At 51.5% G+C, this 22,441-nt stretch overlaps 1 protein-coding gene across 1 annotated transcript in view; it reads right to left on the minus strand.

The window, feature by feature from the left end:
- Window positions 1–17,918, minus strand: part of LOC119098665 (guanine nucleotide-binding protein G(o) subunit alpha) — a gene marked incomplete at its 3' end in the record, with an annotated part of 52,387 nt that extends 34,469 nt beyond the window's left edge. Inside the window, 2 exon segments of the mRNA XM_037221647.1 lie at window positions 7,272–7,314; window positions 17,738–17,918. Of these exon segments, the coding sequence (XP_037077542.1) occupies window positions 7,272–7,314; window positions 17,738–17,855 (161 nt within the window).
- Between the last annotated feature and the right edge of the window lie 4,523 nt (window positions 17,919–22,441).

Below are 22,441 nucleotides of genomic sequence, written 5' to 3' on the forward strand. Positions count from 1 at the left end.
TTTATCATTATTGACATTCATTTCATCATAACGACGCTGTTCGTGAGTATAATTCCTATACCTCCTTTCAATGGGGGAGGGGGGGGGGGGCAACCCCTGCTGCAGTCCCATTTTTCCGGCCTATTAACCTGCAATGTTCTCAAACTGAAACAAACTTTAAAACGAAACATGCTAAATCCATAGTGATTATTTCCTTTTAAAGCTTGCATACTGTATTGTATTGGATTTTAGGCATGGCTTGATTATGCCACCGCCTGACATTCGCTTAGCCCCAAACTAATAACAAAACAACTTTGGTGAGAATGCACTGATTATGCAAGTGATAAATTAGAAGTTATGAGTCAGCAGCACTGCATCCAATCAAAGTTCTTAAGCTGATAACAAGAGACACACGATAATATCAGCGGAGGAGTTTCATAAATGAATGGGAGAGGAAACTTAAGACAGCACCCATGAAGACCACAGTCTTTTTGCTGTTATGGGTGACGTTCACAGATCCCCGCAATTTCGGCCTCAAATTGGGCCAATTCTGGCAACTGGGATATCCCCAAACAAAACAACACGGAGGCGGGGACCGGAAGGCTGTACAAAAGTTCCAATGGTCGACACGAAAAATGGACATACTAATGTGTATACAAAGACGAAATAGGCGTTCCTGCAAAATAAGCTCGTTGCGAAAAAGTTGGCGCTGAAAAATTGGTAAATGGGAGGGCAACCGGAGAGTCAGTCAAGCCAGATCAAACCGGATATTTGAACATTTGAATGTCTGAGATCTTTGCCGCACTATCTTCTGCCTTGCCAGTGAAGCCAAGTCGTCACTTGCCGCTTGCTGCACCCAAGACGCCACCAGACCAACTGGCCAAGACAACCAGGCTAACGCCTCAGCAACCATGTCGGTCAATGATCCATCCCGTGCATCCTCACACGCTCCCGCATTACCAGCGATATTTGCGATCAAAGTGGTCAGAGCTGCAGCGCGTTTATGGTACCCACGGCGGCTGAGGGCGTCGATAGGTAGCAGACAGTTCGAGGCGTGTATTCGTTGTCTTTCATTTCCCTTGCTTGGTAACAGGCTAAATAAGTCGGATAAAGCAGCGTCCCTTGTGTGCACCAGACAGCATGGGAGCCATTAACATAAATAAATTACCGGAAAAGGCCCTCCACCAGACAATGTCATCACACCGCCTTCGGAGGAGAAAAAAAAGATCAGCATGGTGACAGGAAGAACAGCGTGGTGACAGGAAGGATGTCTTGATGCGACATCGCTGCACTGAACGTGCACAACCGCTCCTTCCCCACCGGTCGGCGCGACGATCCCGGAGCCGCACCTGCCCTGGTAGGCTGTCTGATGACGCCGGTGCTAGGCGGCACAGTCTGCCCAACGCGGCAGCGGAGGGCGCGAGGCTGGGGGCAGTGACGGATTTGGGGAATAATGTTTGGGTCAGGGAGCTAGAATCGCTTTTGAACTAGGGTGGGAGTAAAAAATTACATCGCAAAAAGACCGTGCGGGAGTGAAAAAATCAATTCACGAAAGATGGAACTTATGAGCTCGTGACTGATGCTTCAGCAAACAAAGACATCTATTTCAAGTTGGCATGGACATAATATCAGGAGCCTGACAAACCTATTTCGTTGTTTAGCATCTTGGGCCATTAAAGTGATACAGAATACATTAACAAGCGCTCGGGCGAGGGGGCAAATTGACCCCCCCCCCCCACGAGGGCTTTTCCCAAATGGTTTCTGAACGGCGCGGCGTAGCCGCGCCAAATTTTGCATAGCTGTAGAAAATTGCATAGCGGATCGTCTGACATACAAATTTTGAATGTACCTTGTAATGTCGTTGACCTCTGACAGGTCACAGTCAGCCCATGGTTCCAGCGAAGGCAATTTCTAAGGAATCGTTCAATCTGATACAACAGCGGAGTGTTTGACGAAGACATACATCTCTGAGATGCTTTCTAAAACACCACAAATATTGAATGAGCAAAGTACGTTGATCTAAGGTTAGGTATGATGATCAGACCAAGGTCAACCTGATTTATTACTCTGGGGCTTGCTGTATGGGATAGTTTCTGATGCTCCTTTCCAATTCATTGACAGCAGCAACCGCATTATACATCTCCAATTTACTTCTTAGAGGCCAGAACAGGCCATTGACCCGAGATGAACCGGGTAGAACGTTTTGTTTTAGGAACATACTGCCTAGCGTAATCTTTGTCGCTTATTCAAATGCAAAACGCAGATCAGTCTCGTATCATTTTAGTCACCATGGCGTTCAAAGGGTCAAACAAGGTCAATGACCTCAAATGGGCTCGTGACATTTTGCTTAGAGACAGTTGTCTAGGTTCTGGGGACGCTTTGGAGACCAACTTGGAATTTGACCTTGTTCGACCTTATTCGACTTGAAGGTCATGACCTAGGAAGCTGAAACCTAAACCTAAGTGAGTTCACGTATAGGTCAAGACATCCTGTAAATTTGGTGTCTCTAGCTTTCTTAGTCCCCAAGATCACAGAGGAGGGGGTCAAGTTGATACCCCCCACCCGAGCGAACGGTATCTAGCCGACCAACCGGGCGCGTGTTAAAGCATAGTAATTTTGTGACAGTGTTATGAACATAGCAAATTATTAACACCAATAATTTGGTGCTGCACTTTTCAATTCCCTTCCACAGCACTTTTAAAACAACACGAAGCAAAGGAACTCAAAGACAAAATAACAACAGAAAATTCAACAAGCATAAAACACAAAAAAAACATGGTCTCCTACACATCAGCCATCATCAAGTCAAATACAATAGGCATACTTCTGGCTTCTGTTAAGATGGGGTCAGGGAAAACAAAAATTTTGTCACTGTTTCTTACAAAATACCAATGCTTATTTCCATGAAAGTAGCCTATGCCTAACCTAAAGCGGCCGTACGTTATCTCATCCTGTATAGCCTGTTTGTATCACAACAGCAGTTGTGAGTTACTGATTCTTGCTCAATTCCTATTGCCACTTGCCATGCACTTGACCAACTTAACCTAACTTAGAGTAGCCCATATGATGAACATCATCTCAACCCACCTTTCTGCTGACAGCAGCACTTGTGATAAATACATGATATTTAGAGCTAGTTTTTTGGCTGGCTTCAACTTGCATTTTTATTTAGTTCATTTGTGTATGCTTGTTGACATCGGACAAAGTTGACAACACGCAAATCAAAACACTTTAAATCACTTTGAACAGCTTATTTTGATTGTCAAGGTGAACCTACGTCAAATGCAATAATGGCTATGCTCCGCAACATAATTTCTCTTCTCCAAAAATAACATAACATTTAGATGACCATGCCAGTATTGCTGCTTGCCTTTTCAGCTGTAGCAAATGCATCCATTTGGGCTTGTTTTTTTCATATTTAATGACAAAGTTTGACATGTTGGCTTCACATTTTAAACGGGGGGGTCTGACTATTTGTTACATACCAATATTTAACTCATATTATAATTCCTATGCAGCTTAGAGTATCCATGTGTTAAAAATATGGTGCATGTATACAGTACAGTCATTTGCTGGTCAGCAAACCATGACAACCCTAGAAAACATCTGGTTAAAGCAGCCATGAGGGACCACCTTAAGAAATTTTGGGCAAATAACCAAGAATATGGAACAAAATAAGCCCATTGCATGCCTTGTGGCATCATAATTTGTCTTATGGTAAAACTCGATGCATTAAAACAGAAAATGGTTAATTCTTGTTACCAATCATGTGTTGAAAGCAAATAAGGTAAGCAAATACTTGGTCCACAGGAGACTTACTGGCTTCTTCCTGCTCCATAAAAAACAAAAATTAAGTACCTTTTGCATGGTCTGCTGGCAGACAGAGTCATCCGATTCACCCCCCAAATATAAATATCAATGATGCCCACCAGCCTTCCAGATAAAAATGCGAAATAAGTAAGAGGTGCGCATGATAAACATCTCCAGAGAGCGCAATTTCGCCATCAAACACTTCTGTATTAGTTGCGCCACGTCTGTCCCAAGGCTCCATATGGCAGCATTATCATAGCCTTGCAAGGTAGACTGGTAAGTCAGACACTCGAAAGGCCTGGATTTATCATTATTGAGCACCGTCATGAACCAAAAAAACGTTTAACCAAAGGTTTAAGGGGGGGGGGGAAATGGCGGTAAAAATAAGTTCCGTGATTCAAATTGTCTCCTTCATTCCCTGTGAATTGTGCACGTTTGGGTGCATATCAAACATGCTCGGGCGGCTTGCGAATTAATCCAATTTATGTATGAAATACGCACAAGTTTGCAGTTTGAGGATCTTGCAGAGAAATTGTTCAAAATTTTAAGCAGCAGATGGTACCTCTAAAGACAATCGAAAAGGAAGGAAGAATAAAGTGGTAGCACACTGGCATGATACCAAGAAAAGCAAAAGTAGATAAATAAATGTAAAGACCAGTATTTTCTCGCAAAATTTTGTAATCAGCTGATTTGACTTAAAATATGTTAATACACGAGCTCAAATGGTGAAATTCATCTTGTAAGTTTAATTTAAAAGAATTTCTTGAACTTTTCACCCCTGCACGTCGGGAGTGATGCGGTTTAGTGGTCAAGTTTCCTCGGGAAAATAGGAGTACGCAGAGCAAAATTCTCTACCAGGTCTTGCTGGTGTTTGCACCAGGCTCTGCTTTTGGTGGTGTGGTGGTGAGACCAAAAAATAGGGGATGCGTGAAAACCTTGCATTTGGCGCACAGCTGCAGATTGTAATGTATTTTGTAAACAAACCAAACTTAATGCGTGCAAGCGGCTGGGGTCGCTGGGGTTTTTGGGCTTGGAGGTACCTGGCGCCCTTGCTCTGTGCTCTGTGCAGGCAGGACATAGCCATAGGTGTCTAGGTTCTGTGGAGCCTCGTTTATGCTTGGTGGTTTCAAGTGGGCTCGGTTTTGGATGACATCTAAAAACCTCCGAAAGGGAAATAGGGTTTGGCATGTGCGATTAGACAATGTCAGGCAGGAGTGAAAAGTTCACATGAAATATGGGGAAAAGGAGTGAAAAATTTTTCCTCATGGGTTGTTGCTTTACACCCAAAGTCGGCAATTCTAGGACACTGGTTTGGGTAGATCGAATTTTGACGGTCAAGTTTTCACAGCTCTGATTTTTCAAGTCACGTTATTTCGCGGGGACACTGATTTCTTGGGGTATGTACCACAGACGTGGCCCCTCAAATCCATTTCTTCCACCTCTGCACAAAGATCACAACTGCCCGGCATTACATGAAACGTCACCAAAGCCAGACGAAGTGGCGTACCTCAGTGACGGGGTGACGCTGTTAAGAGTTGCTGGTTAAGTGCTCGGTTCGTGATAGCTTTGTTGTCGTTTCTGCAATAACTAGTTATATGGATTTACATTGGTGAGCACTTCGCAACTCGGATATGCACATACTGCTAGTTCTACGCCTAAGCTGTTTTCAATGGCGACTGGGGCATAAAATAGTTGAATGTTTGAATGTCTCCGAGATATTTGAATGGGGTTAAATAAAAGCTTCGATATAGAATCAAATGCTTGGTAAATAAAGTCCGTGGCTTTTTGAAGGTGGGAGATAATCTTGAACACAGAACACGTGGAAAATTTATGAGGACACTCGTCGAAAATGTTACGAATATGTATGTTTTTATGTTCGAGCGAAGGCTAGCCTAGTTATCATTACATAGACATATGAAAACATTCAGAACCAGAAAGCCTTTGCTCAAGACCGTACGAACTTCCGCTGTCTACCTGTGGTTCACCCAAATATTGATGTAAACCCGCTACCGCGACCAATTTGCAACAATTTGTACCGACTCACACTTGTACCAGATCCCCAATAACTGTCACGCATTACCAATGTAAAGTCCACCGGCCAAAGCCAGGAGTAACCAAAAATAAGACGGTTTCAATAGAACATTCCAATGCTTATTGGCTCAGAACTATTATCACCAAAAAATCGCAAACTGCATTGCGTGGGAGAGATATTGGCATCCATACAAGATATTACGTTACTACACACGTTGCGCAATATATCATTGGTAACATGTAATGCGTCCTAGTCTAGTTATTCTCTGTGTTCTCGGCTCTTTCTGTCACTATTGCTGCTACCTGGCATGCAAGTGAAATTGTCAAGTCATCGTAGGCCAGTGACGTTGGTTGCATTTCAGTCATGATATAAGCTGTATAGAGGGTAGCCAGTCGGTTTTCTTACTTCAGACTTGTAGGCGTTACTCTTTAGCCTGTGTGCATAATTGTTTACTGAAAGGTCGTTACAGCCACTGACCAGGGGCCTAGGTTAAAACTGATCTCTCGAACTTCACAGGTCATCGAATCGATGACACAATTTAAGGTCGAGCTGTTCTTTGCGAACTGGTTACTCAAGAAACATCAAAATCTTTGTGGCTGAAATCAATTAGCGGGAAACTTCAAATCGACTCCAATTTGATGGTCGAGCTGAGAAAACTTTGAACTTATATGCTTTATAAAATCTTGTCCGGAACAATTACTTTATCTAAAATCTCTCATTTTAACCTGCAACGTTCAACCTTGAACTCACAAGGGCGTATACCAACCGAAGGCGCACCGGAAGTCTTTCCTCGTTGGTGTAGGGGGAGGGGGGGAGGCAGACGATGGATCTTTTGGTGATTTCCCCTCTAGCCAACCCCAATTGAGCCGGTTTGCCCCTCTCCTGGTACCCTTAGTTCCCGCGCCCCTGCTACCCTTCCCCTGTCAGCGTTAAACCTGGGAGGTTTGAGAATGGGGGAAGTGAGCGGCCAGAGCGCATCTGTGGTGGAGTTTCAGGCCGGTCCGGTAAATGTTTGGTGTTGTGGACATGGGTCTGAGCGGTGCTGATTCAAGGATTACACATTACACATGTTTGAACAAAAATATTTAGCCGCAACACACATCGGATATAGCCTGAGCGACCCACAGTAAAATCGGAAATTTCTGAGACAAGTATTCTAGACTGCTTGTACTTTCCAAATGAGCTCAAATCATAGACTGACGTATTTGATAAATTGTCCAGGCTGCATCATCGTGTCTTCCGATGCTCATTTGATGCAGCGGCATTAGATGCAGTCAGATGAATTACATAATGGTGTGTGATGGCTGTGCCAGTGACGACACACACGGCGATTGCACAGCGCAAGTCACAGCATTCGACGCACAATAGAGCACAGCGTCAAAGAGAAAACAAACCTTTACAGAAAAAAGATTGGTGGTTAAACTGAAATATTTTGCTTGTGGAAACTTACTTCATCTGTTTAACGATGGTACTTTTTCCGGATTCTCCAGCACCTAGAAGAAAAACAGCAGGGTATGACAGACGTTTGTAGTAAACAATACGCAGACTGTGGCTGAGAGCGTCATAGTTCCTCAGCTCAATGATTCACGTGCAACCTATTCAAGCACGTTTTGCGACATGCACGTCTTGGCTGGTCACCGAGCAATCACAGGGCAGCAGTTGACACTGGTGACACGTGGGCTCTGTAACAGCGAACAGTCCGCGTCATCACACACCGCGGCTGGTAGTGGTGTCCAGACTCCTGGTGCCTCCCCATGCCCCTCAGGAGACCCGGACAGCCCGCGCCATCACACACCGCGGCTGGTGGTTCTCCACGTGTCCAGACTCCTGGTGCCTCCCCATGCCCTTCAGGAGGCCCCGACAGCCCGCGCCATCACACACCGCGGCTGGTGGTTCTCCACGTGTCCAGACTCCTGGTGCCTCCCCCATGCCCCTCAGGAGGCCTCGACAGCCCGCGTCATCACACGCCGCGGCTGGTGATTCTCCACGTGTCCAGACTCCTGGTGCCTCCCCCATGCCCCTCAGGAGGGCTCGACAGCCCGCGCCATCACACACCGCGGCTGGTGGTTCTCCATGTGTCCAGACTCCTGGTGCCTCCCCCATGCCCCTCGGGGGACCCGGACGGCCCGCGCGGACCACGCTCCGGGCACCGCTGCTCCGCCCTCACCCAAGCTCCACGGGGAAGACTGCACGGTACAATTCAAGCCGCGAAGCCTCAAGCTGCGCGGAAAAAGGACGGCTCGGGAGAGGAATGTGCTAGCCTTTCCGGCTCATTTCTGGCCCGGGGAAGCCAGTCACGTGCGGGACTCTCAGTGAGGTCTCGTTTCATCTCTACGGTGTGAGGAAGATCTTGAGGAGGCAGAGGGCTCTTCCCTTATCGACCGAGCGCCCGTAAGGCTTCCGAGATTCACTGAAAGGGAATGTTTCACATTTGAATGTATTGAATTAAGCATTAGATGCGTAAGTTATTCGGTGCATTTACATATATATATATATATATATATATATATATATATATATATATATATGTGTATGTATATGTAAATGCACCGAATAACTTACGCATCTAATGCTTAATTCAACACATTCAAATGTGAAACATTCTCTTTCAGTGAATCTCGGAAGCCTTACGGGCGCTCGGTCGATAAGGGAAGAGCCCTCTGCCTCCTCAAGATCTTCCTCACACCTCACACTTTCAACCAATGTTATGCGCGGTACGATGACGTTATCGAACAATGGCGCATCGAGGAGCATATGTGCTAAACAGACATTTTGTTGTCTAGAGCAGTATCTTTCTCTTAAGAATATTAACGACAGTAGTACGTGAGATTGCTTCATCATATTTAATGCTTAAAGTAGCAATAATAGGTTTATTCCACGGAGAAAAACTAGGAGAACGGATATATATATATATATATATATATATATATTGCTTCATCATATTTAATGCTTAAAGCAGTAATAATAGGTTTATTCCACGGAGAAAAACTAGGAGAGCGGATATATATATATATATATATATATATATATATATCCGTTCTCCTAGTTTTTCTCCGTGGAATAAACCTATTATTACTGTTTTAAGCATTAAATATGATGAAGCAATCTCACGTACTACTGTCGTTAATATTCTTAAGAGAAAGATACTGCTCTAGACAACAAAATGTCTGTTTAGTACATATGCTCCTCGATGCGCCATTGTTCGATAACGTCATCGTACCGTGTATAACATTGATTGAAAGCCAACTAACGGCCGTTACATTTGGAAATTGCACTCACAAACGCCGGAATAAATGACTTGACCATTATAATTTGCATTGGTCTCCAACGCCACATGGCTTATGGAATGGCAGGATCTGAATGACGTTATCATGACGTCAAATGCCAAGGTGACCTTGAAATGCTCTCCCCGAAATAGCCTTCCCATCTTCGTTGACGCGTAGCTCAGAAACTAGTTTGCTTCAGGCTTCAAGAAGGGCAGGTCTGTAAACTACACCAAACGATCTTCAAGATGGCTATTTCAGTTCAAAGCCTGACAGAAATGTGGAACACTCCCTTTAACGTGAACGTGGATTCAATCGCTTCGGGTCTACCATTCTAATATGTGATACACCATACTGTGCTAAGGGCCACTCGAAATACAAATACAGCTGAGGCAAGTCTGGATGACCCGTACCGAGGATAAGGTTAGGAAGGGCGTGTCAATCAGGTCTTGGGACGTGCAGCAGCCCGCCAACCGGGCTTCAGCACTGGTGTGTTGCAACATGTAGCTTTTTACCTTGTAGCCGATGCGGGTCACAGCACTTTTCTGCCTGACTGACTGTGTTCCGGACAGCCCTTAACAAGGTATCGTGTGTTGGGTCTTGGCATGAAGAGGCTCAAATGACTTCATTGATGGTTTTGGTTTCCGTAATTTAATCTTCTTCTAGGTGAGGGCCACGGAGACCTTTTGCCTTAGCCATCTCTGTTTGGAGCGCCTCTTGGTAGTGTCGTGTATCTGTTGTAACGATGTGGGAGATCGAATTTGTTCTTTGGTATCGTTTTGTTGATAGAACATGCACAGGTTCAGAACATTTTCTGTCTTTCGCACGCCCTAAGTTTTGTATCGTAATTTTTACCTAACATTTTCTGTAATTTCTGACCATGAAGACTGCATTGAAACGTCGCACATATCATTTCCCGATATCTTCTTAACCAGCTACTCCAGGTGCACATCCAAAATCGATGACTTTCAGCACAACACTTCACAGTGGCTCTAGTATCCCACACGCTAAACATGCACAACATTCGCCGACCCAACAAGAGGAGCAAGCCCTGCAGCATGTTGCATAAGTTCCGCGGCCAGTTGTAGCCTCAGGCGATTAACGCTGGCCCAATCTCCTCCTGCCTTTCCAGCAGCGCAACGACGCTCGACGAGAGCGCTCAGAGGCAAATTGAGCCTAGTGACTGAAGCGCTCGTGAAATTTACAAGGCTCACTCAGACTCTGAGCAAACTCCGAAGGAACACTCGGCCGGCCGGATTTGCCTCAACAATCTCTGGTCTTTTCTCAGAAGATCTCTCCCCCTAATCCCCCTGCCTGATCGCATCTCTCTTACGGTCTTACTGCCTTCCCACGCGACCTCTTTTGATGTTGTCATTAATGAGCCTGCTTGCCCACGTCCTTATGAATGGCTGCCGTCGTAGCTATCATTGATTAGTTCCGTGCTCGTGTTTTCACTCCACGGCGTTTACCCACTTGCGTGTTGCAGCCCCATTAACTATGTGTGTGCTCTCGTCGTATTTGCCACTCCCTGCTCTGCCCTGCGTGGCTCTGTCACCCACTCCTTGCTGCGGCCTCCCCCGCTCTGCCGCCTGCTACCCGCCCTGACGCCCGCTCCCCGCCCTGACGCCAGCTCCCCGCCCTGGCGTCCACTCCCCGCTCTGACGCTTGCTCCCCGCTCTGTCGTGGGCCCCCACCCTGACGTCCGCTCCCCGCTCTGACGCCCGCTCCCCTGCTCTATCGCTTACTCCTCGCTCTGGCGTCTGCTCCCCGCCCTAACGCCCGCTCCCCGCCCTGACGCCCGCTCCCCGCTCTGACGATTGTTCCCCGCTCTGCCATAGGCTCCCGCCCTGCCGTCCGCCCCCCGCCCTGTCGTCCGCTCCCCGCCGTGCCGTCCGCTCCCCGCCGTGCCGTCCGCTCCCCGCCCTGACGCCCGCTCCCCGCCCTGACGCCCGCTCCCCGCCCTGTCGTCCGCTCCCCGCCGTGCCGTCCGCTCCTCGCCCTAACGCCCGCTCCCCGCCCTGACACCTGCTCCCCGCCCTGACACCTGCTCCCCGCCCTGACGCCCGCTCCCCGCCCTGTCGTCCGCTCCCCGCCGTGCCGTCCGCTCCTCGCCCTAACGCCCGCTCCCCGCCCTGACACCTGCTCCCCGCCCTGACACCTGCTCCCCGCCCTGACGCCCGCTCCTCGCCCTGACGCCTGCTTCCCGCTCTGTCGCTCACCCCCCGCTCTGCCGCCCACTTCCCGCTCTGCCGTCCGCCGGCGCCGCAGACCGATCGCCGGGACGGTGGTCGGGCGAGCGGCGATAGGGGACGCGTATCCGCTGATAGGGGACGCGTCCGACGGCGGTCGGCTGCCCGACGCCGGACGCCGCGCACGGCCGGAAGCTCGCCGCCGCTCCAGCGGACGCGGACAGGAAGCCGACCCGGGTGCGCTGAGAGGTTCGAACCGGCGTGATGCTGGCGCCGGGGTCCGAGTGGGATGCTGCCGCACCTGCCGCTATGGACGCGGTGTCGGGTTCCGTCCCCTGACGACGCCAGCAGAGTCGCGAGGAGTATATGTGAAGTGTTTGCTGGCTTGGTATCTACAGTCATGCAGACAAAATGGCCTGTTTAGTCCGTCTTGGTCTTATTTCTGATCATGTCAGTAGTTCTCACCTTCATTATGACTAAGCCCCTAGGCGACGCGATCAAGTCAAGATAAGATGCTACCACCTACCGCCCGATTTGGCGTAGCATCAGACTGGAGCAGTCATCGCAAGGGTTACCGCAGCGACATCTATCCGTCATTTCTTGAAAATAGATCGGGGTATGGATTGCGTCCGTCATGACGTTTCGAACTATGGCAGTGATACCTCGAGCCGCTACCAGGGCAGCAACTGCCGCCTACTGTGGAATCAGTTACACTGAAATAGACCTACTGTGACAATTTATGCTCGCCACCAGCCCTTGAAACGCAGAGAGCACGATTCCTGCTCGTGGGTTAGGCCTGCAAAACCCAACGCCAGGTGATTCAGAGACCCGGAATGGCCCGCTCGCCGCTGGTTCGTATCCGATGACCCACTGCCAGGCGTCAAGCTCCGATGGCGATATCAACCCAGCTGCTCGGGTGCCGCGATCTCAGTCCAGCCGCTCGGGCGTCAGCCGCCCCTCGTCGCAGCTCAGCCCAGCTGCTCATGTGCCGCGATCTCAGTCTGGCTGCTCGGGTGTCGCGATCTCACCCCAGCCGCTCGGGCGTCAGCAGCGTCTCGTCACAGCTCAGCCCAGCTGCTCGGGTGCCGCGATCTCAGCCTGGCCGCTTGGGTGCCGCGATCTCAGTCCAGCCGCTCGGGCGTCAGCCGCCCCTCGCCGCAGCTCCGCCCAGCTGCTCGGGTGCCGCGTTCTCAGTCCTGCCGCTCGGGCGTCAGCTGCCCCTCGTCGCAGCTCACCCCAGCTGCTCGGGTGCCGCGATCTCAGCTCGACCGCTCGGGTGCCGCGACCTCACCCCAGCCGCTCAGGCGTCAGCCGCCTCTCGTCGCAGTTCAGCCCAGCTGCTCAGGTGCCGCGATATCAGTCCAGCCGCTCGGGCGTCAGCCGCCTGTCGTCACAGCTCGGCCCAGCTGCTCGGGTGCCGCGATCTCAGCCCGGGCGCTTGGGTGCCGCGATCTCAGTCCAGCCGCTCGGGCGTCAGCCGCCCCTCGTCGCATCTCCGCCCAGCTGCTCGGGTGCCGCGTTCTCAGTCCTGCCGCTCGGACGTCAGCCGCCCCTCGCCGCAGCTCAGCCCAGCTGCTCGGGTGCCGCGATCTCAGCTCAGCCGCTCGGGTGTCGCGACCTCACCCCAGCCGCTCAGGTGTTAGCCGCCCCTCGTCGCAGCTCAGCCCAGCTGCTCAGGTGCCGCGATCTCAGCCTGGCTGCTCGGGTGTCGCGATCTCACCCCAGCCGCTCGGGCGTCAGCAGCGTCTCGTCGCAGCTCAGCCCAGCTGCTCGGGTGCCACGATCTCAGCCCGGCCGCTTGGGTGCCGCGATCTCAGTCCATCCGCTTGGGCATCAGCCGCCTCTCGTCGCAGCTCCGCCCAGCTGCTCGGGTGCCACGTTCTCAGTCCTGCCGCTCGGGCGCCAGCCGCCCCTCGTCGCAGCTCAGCCCAGCTGCTCGGGTGCCGCGATCTCAGCCCAGCCGCTCGGGCGTCAACCGCCTGTCGTCACAGCTCAGCCCAGCTGCTCAGGTGCCGCGATCTCAGCCCAGCTGCTCGGGTGTCGCGATCTCAGCCCAGCCGCTCGGGTGCCGCGATCTCAGCCCAGCCGCTCGGGTGTCATCTGCCTCTCGTCGCAGGTCAGCCCAGCTGCTAAGGTGCCGCGATCTCAGTCCAGCTGCTCGGGTGCCGCGATCTCAGCCCAGCTGCTCGGGTGCCGCGATCTCACCGCAGCCGCTCGGGTGCCGCGATCTCAGCCCAGCCGCCCGGGTGCTGCGATCTCAGCCCAGCCGCTCGGGCGTCAGCTCATCGCAGCTCAGCCCAGGGGCACTGCCCCGCGCGAACTCTGCTGGGCGTGACGGCGCTCACGCTCCGTTAGCCGCGGCAGTCCCTAGTCAGAACTGTGCAGCTGGCTGCACGGCGGCGTTAGCTGACAACTTGCCGAGGTGGATAGCTGTGCTCTCAAGTGTTCTGGCTCACTGACCTGTCGCCAGCCAGCGCCGGTCAAATACGGACGTGTTTACCGACCACTACTCATAGGGAATATCTGGTGCCGAGACACATGGGAAAATCAATAACTTACAGCGTGGTGGGGCTCGTGCTTTCAGTCGATGGGCGACAGTTAAATCAGTTTTATACGGAGCAGCCAACGATTACCGTTGTGTAGCGCTCCGATAGCTGATTTCCAGATGACGCACACAGAATCTGTGACCGATAAGACGTTAAATGTAAAAGATTACCGTGTTCACCCCGGCCTCAGCGGGAAACTATTGCTTTCCCCAATGTCACGCCCCCTTACAACCCCAAACGACCATACACCAATTGCGCACCTTCCACAGCCACATTGCATGCACATCTCAAGCCAGATATAGCTGGGAGCGCCATCGACTGAAAGCACTAGACCCGACGGACGATGCGCCGGAGCTCCATCTCGCCACGGCCAGGTCGCCACGCCGCGCCCCTGCCCGGGACCTCATTAAGGTGACGTCGGAGGCGCCGGACTGCTGCTGGCTCGGTGCTTCCGAGCAGTGCTCCCCCGGTGTCACCACCGGCTGTCCGGTATCCAGTCGCCGGGCGGCTATTTCTGGCGCGGTGTTAGCACGCGGGGTCAAGGCACATCGCTCGGTGGCAGACTAACTGGTCTCCGTCTCTCCCGCGTTACGCCACGCTCGCGGTCGGGACCGACTGATCTCCGTCTCTCCCGCGTTAAGTCACGCTCGCGGCCGGGGCTGACTGGTCTCCGTCTCTCCCGCGTTACGCCACGCTCGCGGCCGGGGCTGACTGGTCTCCGTCTCTCCCGCGTTACGCCACGCTCGCGGCCGGGGCTGACTGGTCTCCGTCTCTCCCGCGTTACGTCACGCTCGCGGCCGGGACCGACTGGTCTCCGTCTCTCCCGCGTTACGCCACGCTCGCGGCCGGGGCTGACTGGTCTCCGTCTCTCCCGCGCCACGGCCCGCTCGTGGGCGGGACCTCTCGCGGTCTCCGTCTCCCCCGTGACTGTCAGCTCTCGTTCGCCGATAGGGCTGTCAGGTCTCAGTCACTGCGGCCACTGCGGGGAGTCGGCCACTGCTTGGACAGCAGCTATTGGCCACGGCCCCAACCTCTCCCGCCCAGTCCCGCGGCTTCCGGCGATCAAAAGGCGGGTGGTTCCCCCGCGCTGACACTGGCACCTGCATCAACGCCAGACTTCAGGCCGGCACCACCGCAGGAGGCTCCGCGCGCCGCTACCCGGACCCGGATCCAAGTGGGGTCCGGTGCTGGAGCCGGCGAGCTCGGTCGGCAAGCCGCACCACTGCGGTCGCTGGCACATCCCCCCCCCCCCCCCCCCCCCCCCCACATGAATCGCGTCTGCATGCAGGCGACGACCAAACGCTTGGCATTTTAACGTGAACGATGACAGTTAGGATGCCGGCGGCTGGTGCTTTGCGAATGAAATCGCGAAGGGTAAAGATGGCGGATGCCTTTTGGGACATTGCATGTCACTTGCAGGTGATTTAACTTCGCCTTTATAGCTTAACCTTCACTACAGAATGCTGTAGTGAAAAGCAAATCATCGCAACGTGCGGAAGAAACAATTGTATGGAATAAGATCCGCTTGGTCCAAAGTCAATCAAGCTAGCCATCAATTGCCCTTCGGCTACAATTTTACGGAGCATGTGTCCCATTTTCCAGGGACATAGCCAACAGCCAAACATCATTCAGTCATTCTAAGGACTACACAACACCTGGCAGCGGCCGAAGAGTTGTGTAGAGACTAACACACTAGACGAGGACAATAGCCCGAACGATGGTTCCACATGCTGTCGCTCTTCGGCTTTCGATACATTTATTTATACTCTGGTGATTTCCGTGAATCCACTTACATTGCTGCGGATAACTGTCGTGACCACCAGTGTTGTTAACAGAGCGCAGCAACGTATTCATACCTTTTGATGCTAAACACTCGTCACATGACGGGGCTGGGTTACATAGCGTAATTTTTGGTCATTTTTTGTGGCTCGATCATTTGGAAGTTGTGGCATACTCTTCGGATCGGTTAAATGCCTTTATTCTTTGCCAGAACCTGCTCTTAACACTAGAATAATTTTGTTACTTTTTGCTCTCAGCATAAGGATAGCAGGGGGCGAGTTCTGAGGGTAGCAAGAGACGAGTTGGCGGCAGCGATGTCTTCTTTGTGACGGTGTTTCAGTCGGTGGTGTTACGAAAGAAGACAAAAGTCAAAAGGGACGACATTTCGGTAGTATGATATCTGTTCGAAATGAAAGTTGCCTTCTTGAATTACAAGCCGCTGCTGCTAGCGTGGAAGTTATTTAGACGTGTCTTTGCGGGGCCCAGTGCCTGGTGTGATAAGAAGGGGTCAAAGCCTCAGGTTTTACCGCATTATGTGATTGTGTGATGCATATAACCGACCTTTTAACTAGGAAACATTGTTCAAGCGAATACACCATTATTATCACGGCATATCAAAAGGGTGTTCGACGTTTCAGAACAGCGGTTTTTGTGACTTGTGGCCACATGCACCGCCTTGGAAGGCCATGTCAAGCCCTTATTTCAGAACACATTTAAGCAATCTTGATTATCCGTTGAAGTAGAGCCTCCTGATTTCATGAGGGTCAGATAAAAGAAATGAAGATCACCCACCCTCTTGACGCGTTACAGTGACTCCTAAAGCCCATGCCTCTCAACAGATAGGCGCAGTTCCGTCATTGGATATGTGAAAAGACAATCTACGAGTAGAACAAACTTTCATGCCAACAACTTTTGCGTGTGCTGGCGTATCTACGGAAAGCACCGTAGAGAACATATCAAAAATTTTCATATATACGTGGTAAATTCAACGGACTCGAGCCTTGAGTACGACATAAGTCGGATGTCGACAACTGGCTTACTTCAGCTGTGTTCACGAATGGTTGATGACCCGATTATGGACAGTGTGTTTTCCATGTGTCATTGATGAACGCACGCGACACACGCACGCGTCTTGGATTCGTAATCTTTTTACTGGAAGATGCACAGCTACAGATGTAATGATAAAGATGGCGTTGGTTTGCGGCACATATCCACACGCACGCGGGCAGCAAATCGACAACGCTAGAACTGGGGGCAGGTAGCCGTGGGAGCCATCTCAATGCAGGCCCGTAGCGGTGGCGTGGCTTTAGTTGTCTCCGTGGTTGTCTTGCACGAAGCGCCTCATTGATGTGCGGCATTTGGCGTGCTCCTGGACAGCCCTTTTTTGACCTGTCTTTTTGCCATTTCGTCACGTGCCGTTTGTCTTTTTAGTATGTAAACGTGTCACTTTTCGCTTTTACGGTGCCTATCAACCGACCAAACGCACACCGACTGATATTTTGGCCCATCCATCAGGCGCTCTTGTAGCGGGAACGGAGGAATCGAGGCTTATGGCCCCGAATGGCTTTTGAAAGTCGACATGAGCCTTTACCGAAGAATGAATAGAATATCCTCGACATGGAGTTCCCCATCTTTTGCATGTCTTAACGCACCTCATCGTGGCACTTCTTGTCAGCTTCCCTTATAACCGTTCATCAGTTCTCTGTCGTCCTCTCAGTAGTCATTGGTTAGTTTAGAGCTTATTCGTTAATCATTCCACCGTAGAAACCTTTTCGAACGTCGTCATTTATCACCCGACAAAATGCATGAACCGCTCTCACATTTCAGCCTGATCTTAAATCCGCGGCGAGACCAAAGTTGGCTGCTGCCTGTCCCAAAGACCTTTTCGGGAGGGCCTGTGGGCGGAATGTGGCATGCGGGGGAGGGGGAGCGAGGAGAGAGCGCCAGCGCAGCCCACGTGTGCCCATGAACGCCACTGGGGCCGCCCACGACGCCCATTCGGTCGCCCAAACTGTTATGACTGGGCGCAAATGACGACCAGCGGGACCCGGCCCGCCTGCAGCCAAGCGCATGTTTATAGCCCCGCAGCCGGCACACTACACGGCCCGTGTATCGACCCGCGCTGCCCCGCCCACTCACCCAGGAGCAACAGCTTGATGTCCTTCGCCGCCTGCATGCCGTCCTCCTTCAGGTTCTTCTCGATCTGCTTGCTGCGCGCCATCGCGGCGCGCTCCTCGGCCGAGAGCGCGCAGCCCATGGCCTGGGGCGGGGGTGCGGCTCACCACCACTGGCACCGCACCGCCTCCGCCCCTCCCGGCACCCGACCGCCGGCTGCCGCCCCCGCCGCCCGCGCCGCTGCTGCTCCGCCTGCAGACGGCCGCTGCGCGTTGCCATGGCGACCGTCCGTCTGGCGCACAAGCGCCGTGACGCAGCCGTCGATCGATGGGTGAGGTGAGCGGCGGCGCGCGATTTTTACGAGGTAACTCTGCGCGCTGGAGGTGGCGCCGCTGCGGTCAGGGAGCGAGTGGGCGTTTGGTGGGAGGACTCGGGAGACTGGCGGCACGCTCCCGACGTCCTCCCCAGAAATGTTGACTTTGAGTGCAGAGGCAGCTGACGTGACTTGTGCCTAGGACCCCGACGGTGCCAAAGAAGTAACCGTCACTCAGACTTTTTTGTCTCATACCGTCTTGACGGTTTGACTGCATCAAACTTTGCGGCCAAAACACATCGACTCCACGATGCCTTGCTTGCCCTGTCTCCAAGGAAATGTGCGGCAACGCGGTTGGGAGTGACGGAAGCGAGGCATAATTGGCGGGGGTGCATTCCTGGATTGTTTTGCGTCAAACCGTCACTCAGAGCTACTGTAGCGATGCAGTGTGTGGCAAATTGCCGCTTGTCCAGTGACAAGGAATAGCGAGACGCGGGACGCGCCGAAGAACGGCTTCGCTAGAATATTAAGCTGGCTGAGGGGGCATGTTTAATAGCAGAAGCTAAGCACAACAAGGTCGCTCGATGCCGGAGAGCCGCGCCGCGCTGGGGACTGTCCGCTTTAGTTCGCACTGAGCCGCTGTAGCGGAGCCTCGCAGTGATAACAAGAAATGTCACGTGATGTCATGGTGCTCGAACGAGGGCAATGTCAAGAGCTAAGGAATCGGTCCGCCCCTCTCACGCGCAAGCGCCATCGGCAGATCTCAAGTGTATGCGCCCTCCGGCCCGGTCGTGTGACGCCTGTGCCCACAAGCATCTGCAGCTTACCCGTACACGCATGCAGCTCTACGTCACAAATTGTGCATCATTTTCATGCTCGGTAGCACGATGGAGTTATTCTTAGGCCAGAAAACACGCCATTGATGAGACGGCGCGGCCGTAGTGCGGCATACACTGAGCGGAAGGGTCTCGTCTTTAGCTGGAATACAACTACGCATGCATATCCCTCAGCACGATCAATACCGTGCTCAGAGTGACTGACAGAGCGAAAAGATAAGACTGCAAAACGGGTGTTCTCTAGCTCGACCAAAATAGCTTTGACCTTGCATTATAAATGGCTATTTGCGCGATGCTTCGAGAACAGATTTTCTTCAACTATTTTAGTTTGCTTTCGTCTATTTGCGGTCAAAGAATTTGTTCTTCAACTTACCGACTCATTTGCTCTCGTCACAAATAGCATGACTGGCATATAACACCCAGGGCGGTACGCAAAAATTCGTGATGAGGCGGGGGCACAGCTAGAATATTTACGGAAATCCTCGGTAAGCGCGCCGTGGGCGTGTGAGGCTCCTTGGAGTTCGTGAGCATCATACGTTCTCGATTGATTTAGTCTTGTCTACTTTGAATTTCAATAGGTAACAATCATTCACGCACATGTGGATGTTTGTTTTATTATGTTACGTTGTGCTGTTATGTTATTGTTTGTGTTCATGTGAATGTTCAACATTCACGAGCGTCGCATCCCGTGAACTTGTGAAATAAAACTGCGCTTAATGCAAAACAACACCACAGCCACTCCACGAAATGAGACGCTACATACGACTGCGGTATTTCAGGATCATGCTTCAGTTGTTTGCAGTTTTCAAAACTAATAATTGCCGAGCATCCACACCGCGTAGCGACATTTAGATCACTGTGCCGCCGTATTCCAGCCCACCGCCACGCCTTCCATTGTGGGTTTCAAAGGACGGCCTTCATGACACCCGCAGAGACCGTCGTGCATCCACCCGCGAAGGTCATGAAATTCGCATCAGCTGACGAAATCGCATGTTATAAGCCGAATGGTGCAAGATTCGAGCGAGCCGAAAAGTGTCGAAGGTAACAAACAGGTGCAATTACTCCCTTATGATTGTCACTTTTTCCACGTCAGGCAGGGGTTTTCAGGACCGGCGACGGTTGTAAACCCGGCCGCGGCGTAGCGCAGTCCACACGTATGGTGAGCTGTTCTCCGTGACCCTGGCCGCGCCCGGCTAAGCGATGTTCCAGGATGCCCAGAACGCCACTCGGCATGGCCGCCATCGGCAGTTGTCGGCTGAGGCTATCGGTGGCAGGCGATTGTTCTCGAAGGTTCTTGAATTATGGTCGGTATGAACAACAGTCGTCGGTAGGAAAATGTGTGATGAGGATTATGTCACATATTCAAACACTTAAACTTCACATTTGACGTGCTATATTAAAGGAGTGGATGAAATCGTTGTAACCCACCGCAATGGTTACCTCCTGGTCACACACAATCGAGGGAGAGGGGTTGGGGTACCTCCCTACATCTTAAGCCTGCATTTTGATCTCATTTCAGAGTCAACGATGGCTTTTGACAGCAGGCCAACCATCAGTGGGATGAGTTTTCACTTAACTTCGCCTTACCCACTCAAGAAAATTCTGGTTTCTGTGAAGCTGAACGCCAGCGTGATTATGTGGAGACCTGATTTGGCATCAAATCTGAAACGCACGAAACATAGGATAAGCAGAAGTGAAACTACATGGTTTGCTACCAGGGCTGTCAAATTAGCCGTCACTGTTTACCACGGATGCGTGGTTGTGCCATCATAATATAGCGTTCGTCAATTCACGTGTGTGGTTATTCATGATTTGGTCTCATGAGGTAAAATTCACAAACGTAAAATGAGAAATTGGTTCATGATGACGAAACAATGGGGCAAAAACGTTTCCGGAGTCGTTCTGGCGCGGTATTTTGACCGCCACGACAGCAAACAATGGGTTTCGCCCCCGCTTATACTAATTTTTGTTAACACGCGCCCGGGTTGCCGGTTAGAGACCGCTCGCTCGAGTAGGGGTAAATTTGACCCTCCTGAGATATCAGAAAGTAAAGGCTAGAGGCACCAAATTTATAGGGTGTGTTGGGTGGGGCGACGCGCACGAGCTTTCCAGCTATCGCCAGTTCTCCCCTCTATCCCACTTGTCTGAAACTACTGACATAATTGTCTGTGATTGTCAGAACTCGGCCGGATTCCCTCAGCTACCGCCGCCGACCTCCTCAAAGCCTTCGACATCGTTGACCATAGCGTCCTCATAAACAAGCTGGGATGGTACGGAACGACCCAATATGATTCCACAGCTACCTAGACGGCCGGAGGCGGCTGGTGAGAGAAGGTGCGGCGACTCTGCCGGTCCGTTTAGGGGTGCCCCAGGGGTCTATCGCCGGGCCGATCTTCTTCGGCCCGTTAAAAGATAACCTTCACCATCACTAATTGGGCTGTCGAGTGATAGCATACGCTGACGACACCCAGCTGCTTGATCACTCACCGCCCGACCCTCAACGTCTAGAATCACTGAACGTCGTGTTGAAAGGTCTTTGGACGCATTACGTCGCTGGCTCAGGTTGAATTCACTCAAAATGAACCCAGAAAAACAGATTTCACTTTTATCGGGACCAATCAAAGCATCAACAAAGCTAAATACTACTAAGTATAGCTGGGTCGGTGACCAAACCCACGTCGTCTATGCGACATCTGGGTGTGACCATCGACCCATGCATGTCCTGGGACATTCACATCGGCCACATCGTCAAAAGGTGCAACGCCCCTCTGATAGCACTGCATCGGTTCAGCCCCTTTTTACCCAGAAAATGTCAAAATTGACGATCAAAACGCACGTATTTCCCACGTTCTATGCTGCATCTCCGTGTGGGGCGAAACAACAAAGAATCAGCTGGCCCGATTAATAATATTATAAACTTCGGCGCTTGAATCGCAACAGGCTTGCAGCGTCGACTATTCGTCGACGACTATTGCCGCTATTTCATCCTTGGTGTATTTGCTTTAATTCCGATCTGCTTTTTTATATTTTATATATGATGATGCTAATCCTGAAGAGCCATACTGCCTGGATGGGTTAGAGATTCAATGCAATGCAACACCATGCTAGCCAGGTCAATGCACCTGTTGAATGCGTGCACGGAGGACCGGAGACGTAGTCAAGGAGAGCGCCAACGGCCCGTGCCCACAGGAATTCGGTCCAAATTCGTAAGATTTGGAGAAAGGAAGTTTTATTAGCCTGTTGTAGTAGCCAAACTAAACTTTCGAAATTCCGGATACACTCATGATTCATTTAAAAAAGAAACGAACGTCTCTCGGGTTGAGGCTCAGTCTTTTGGCCTGGCCTGCTCTGCTCCGCCCTCTATGTTGTACTGTTCTGCTCCGTCCTCTATCCTGACCTGCTCTTCTCCGTCCTCTGTGCTGGCCTGTTCTGCTCCGGCCTCTGTCGTGCCCTGCTCTGTACCGTCCTCTGTGCTGTCCTGTTCCGCTCCGTCCTCTATCCTGTGCTGCTCTACTCCGTCCTCTGTGCTGTCCTGTTCTGCTCCAGCCTCTGTCCTGCCCTGCTCTGTACCGTCCTCTG

Source organism: Pollicipes pollicipes, unplaced genomic scaffold (genome assembly GCF_011947565.3).
Source record: "Pollicipes pollicipes isolate AB1234 unplaced genomic scaffold, Ppol_2.1 Scaffold_4740;HRSCAF=5597_pilon_pilon_pilon, whole genome shotgun sequence".
Lineage (NCBI taxonomy): Eukaryota > Metazoa > Arthropoda > Thecostraca > Pollicipedomorpha > Pollicipedidae > Pollicipes > Pollicipes pollicipes.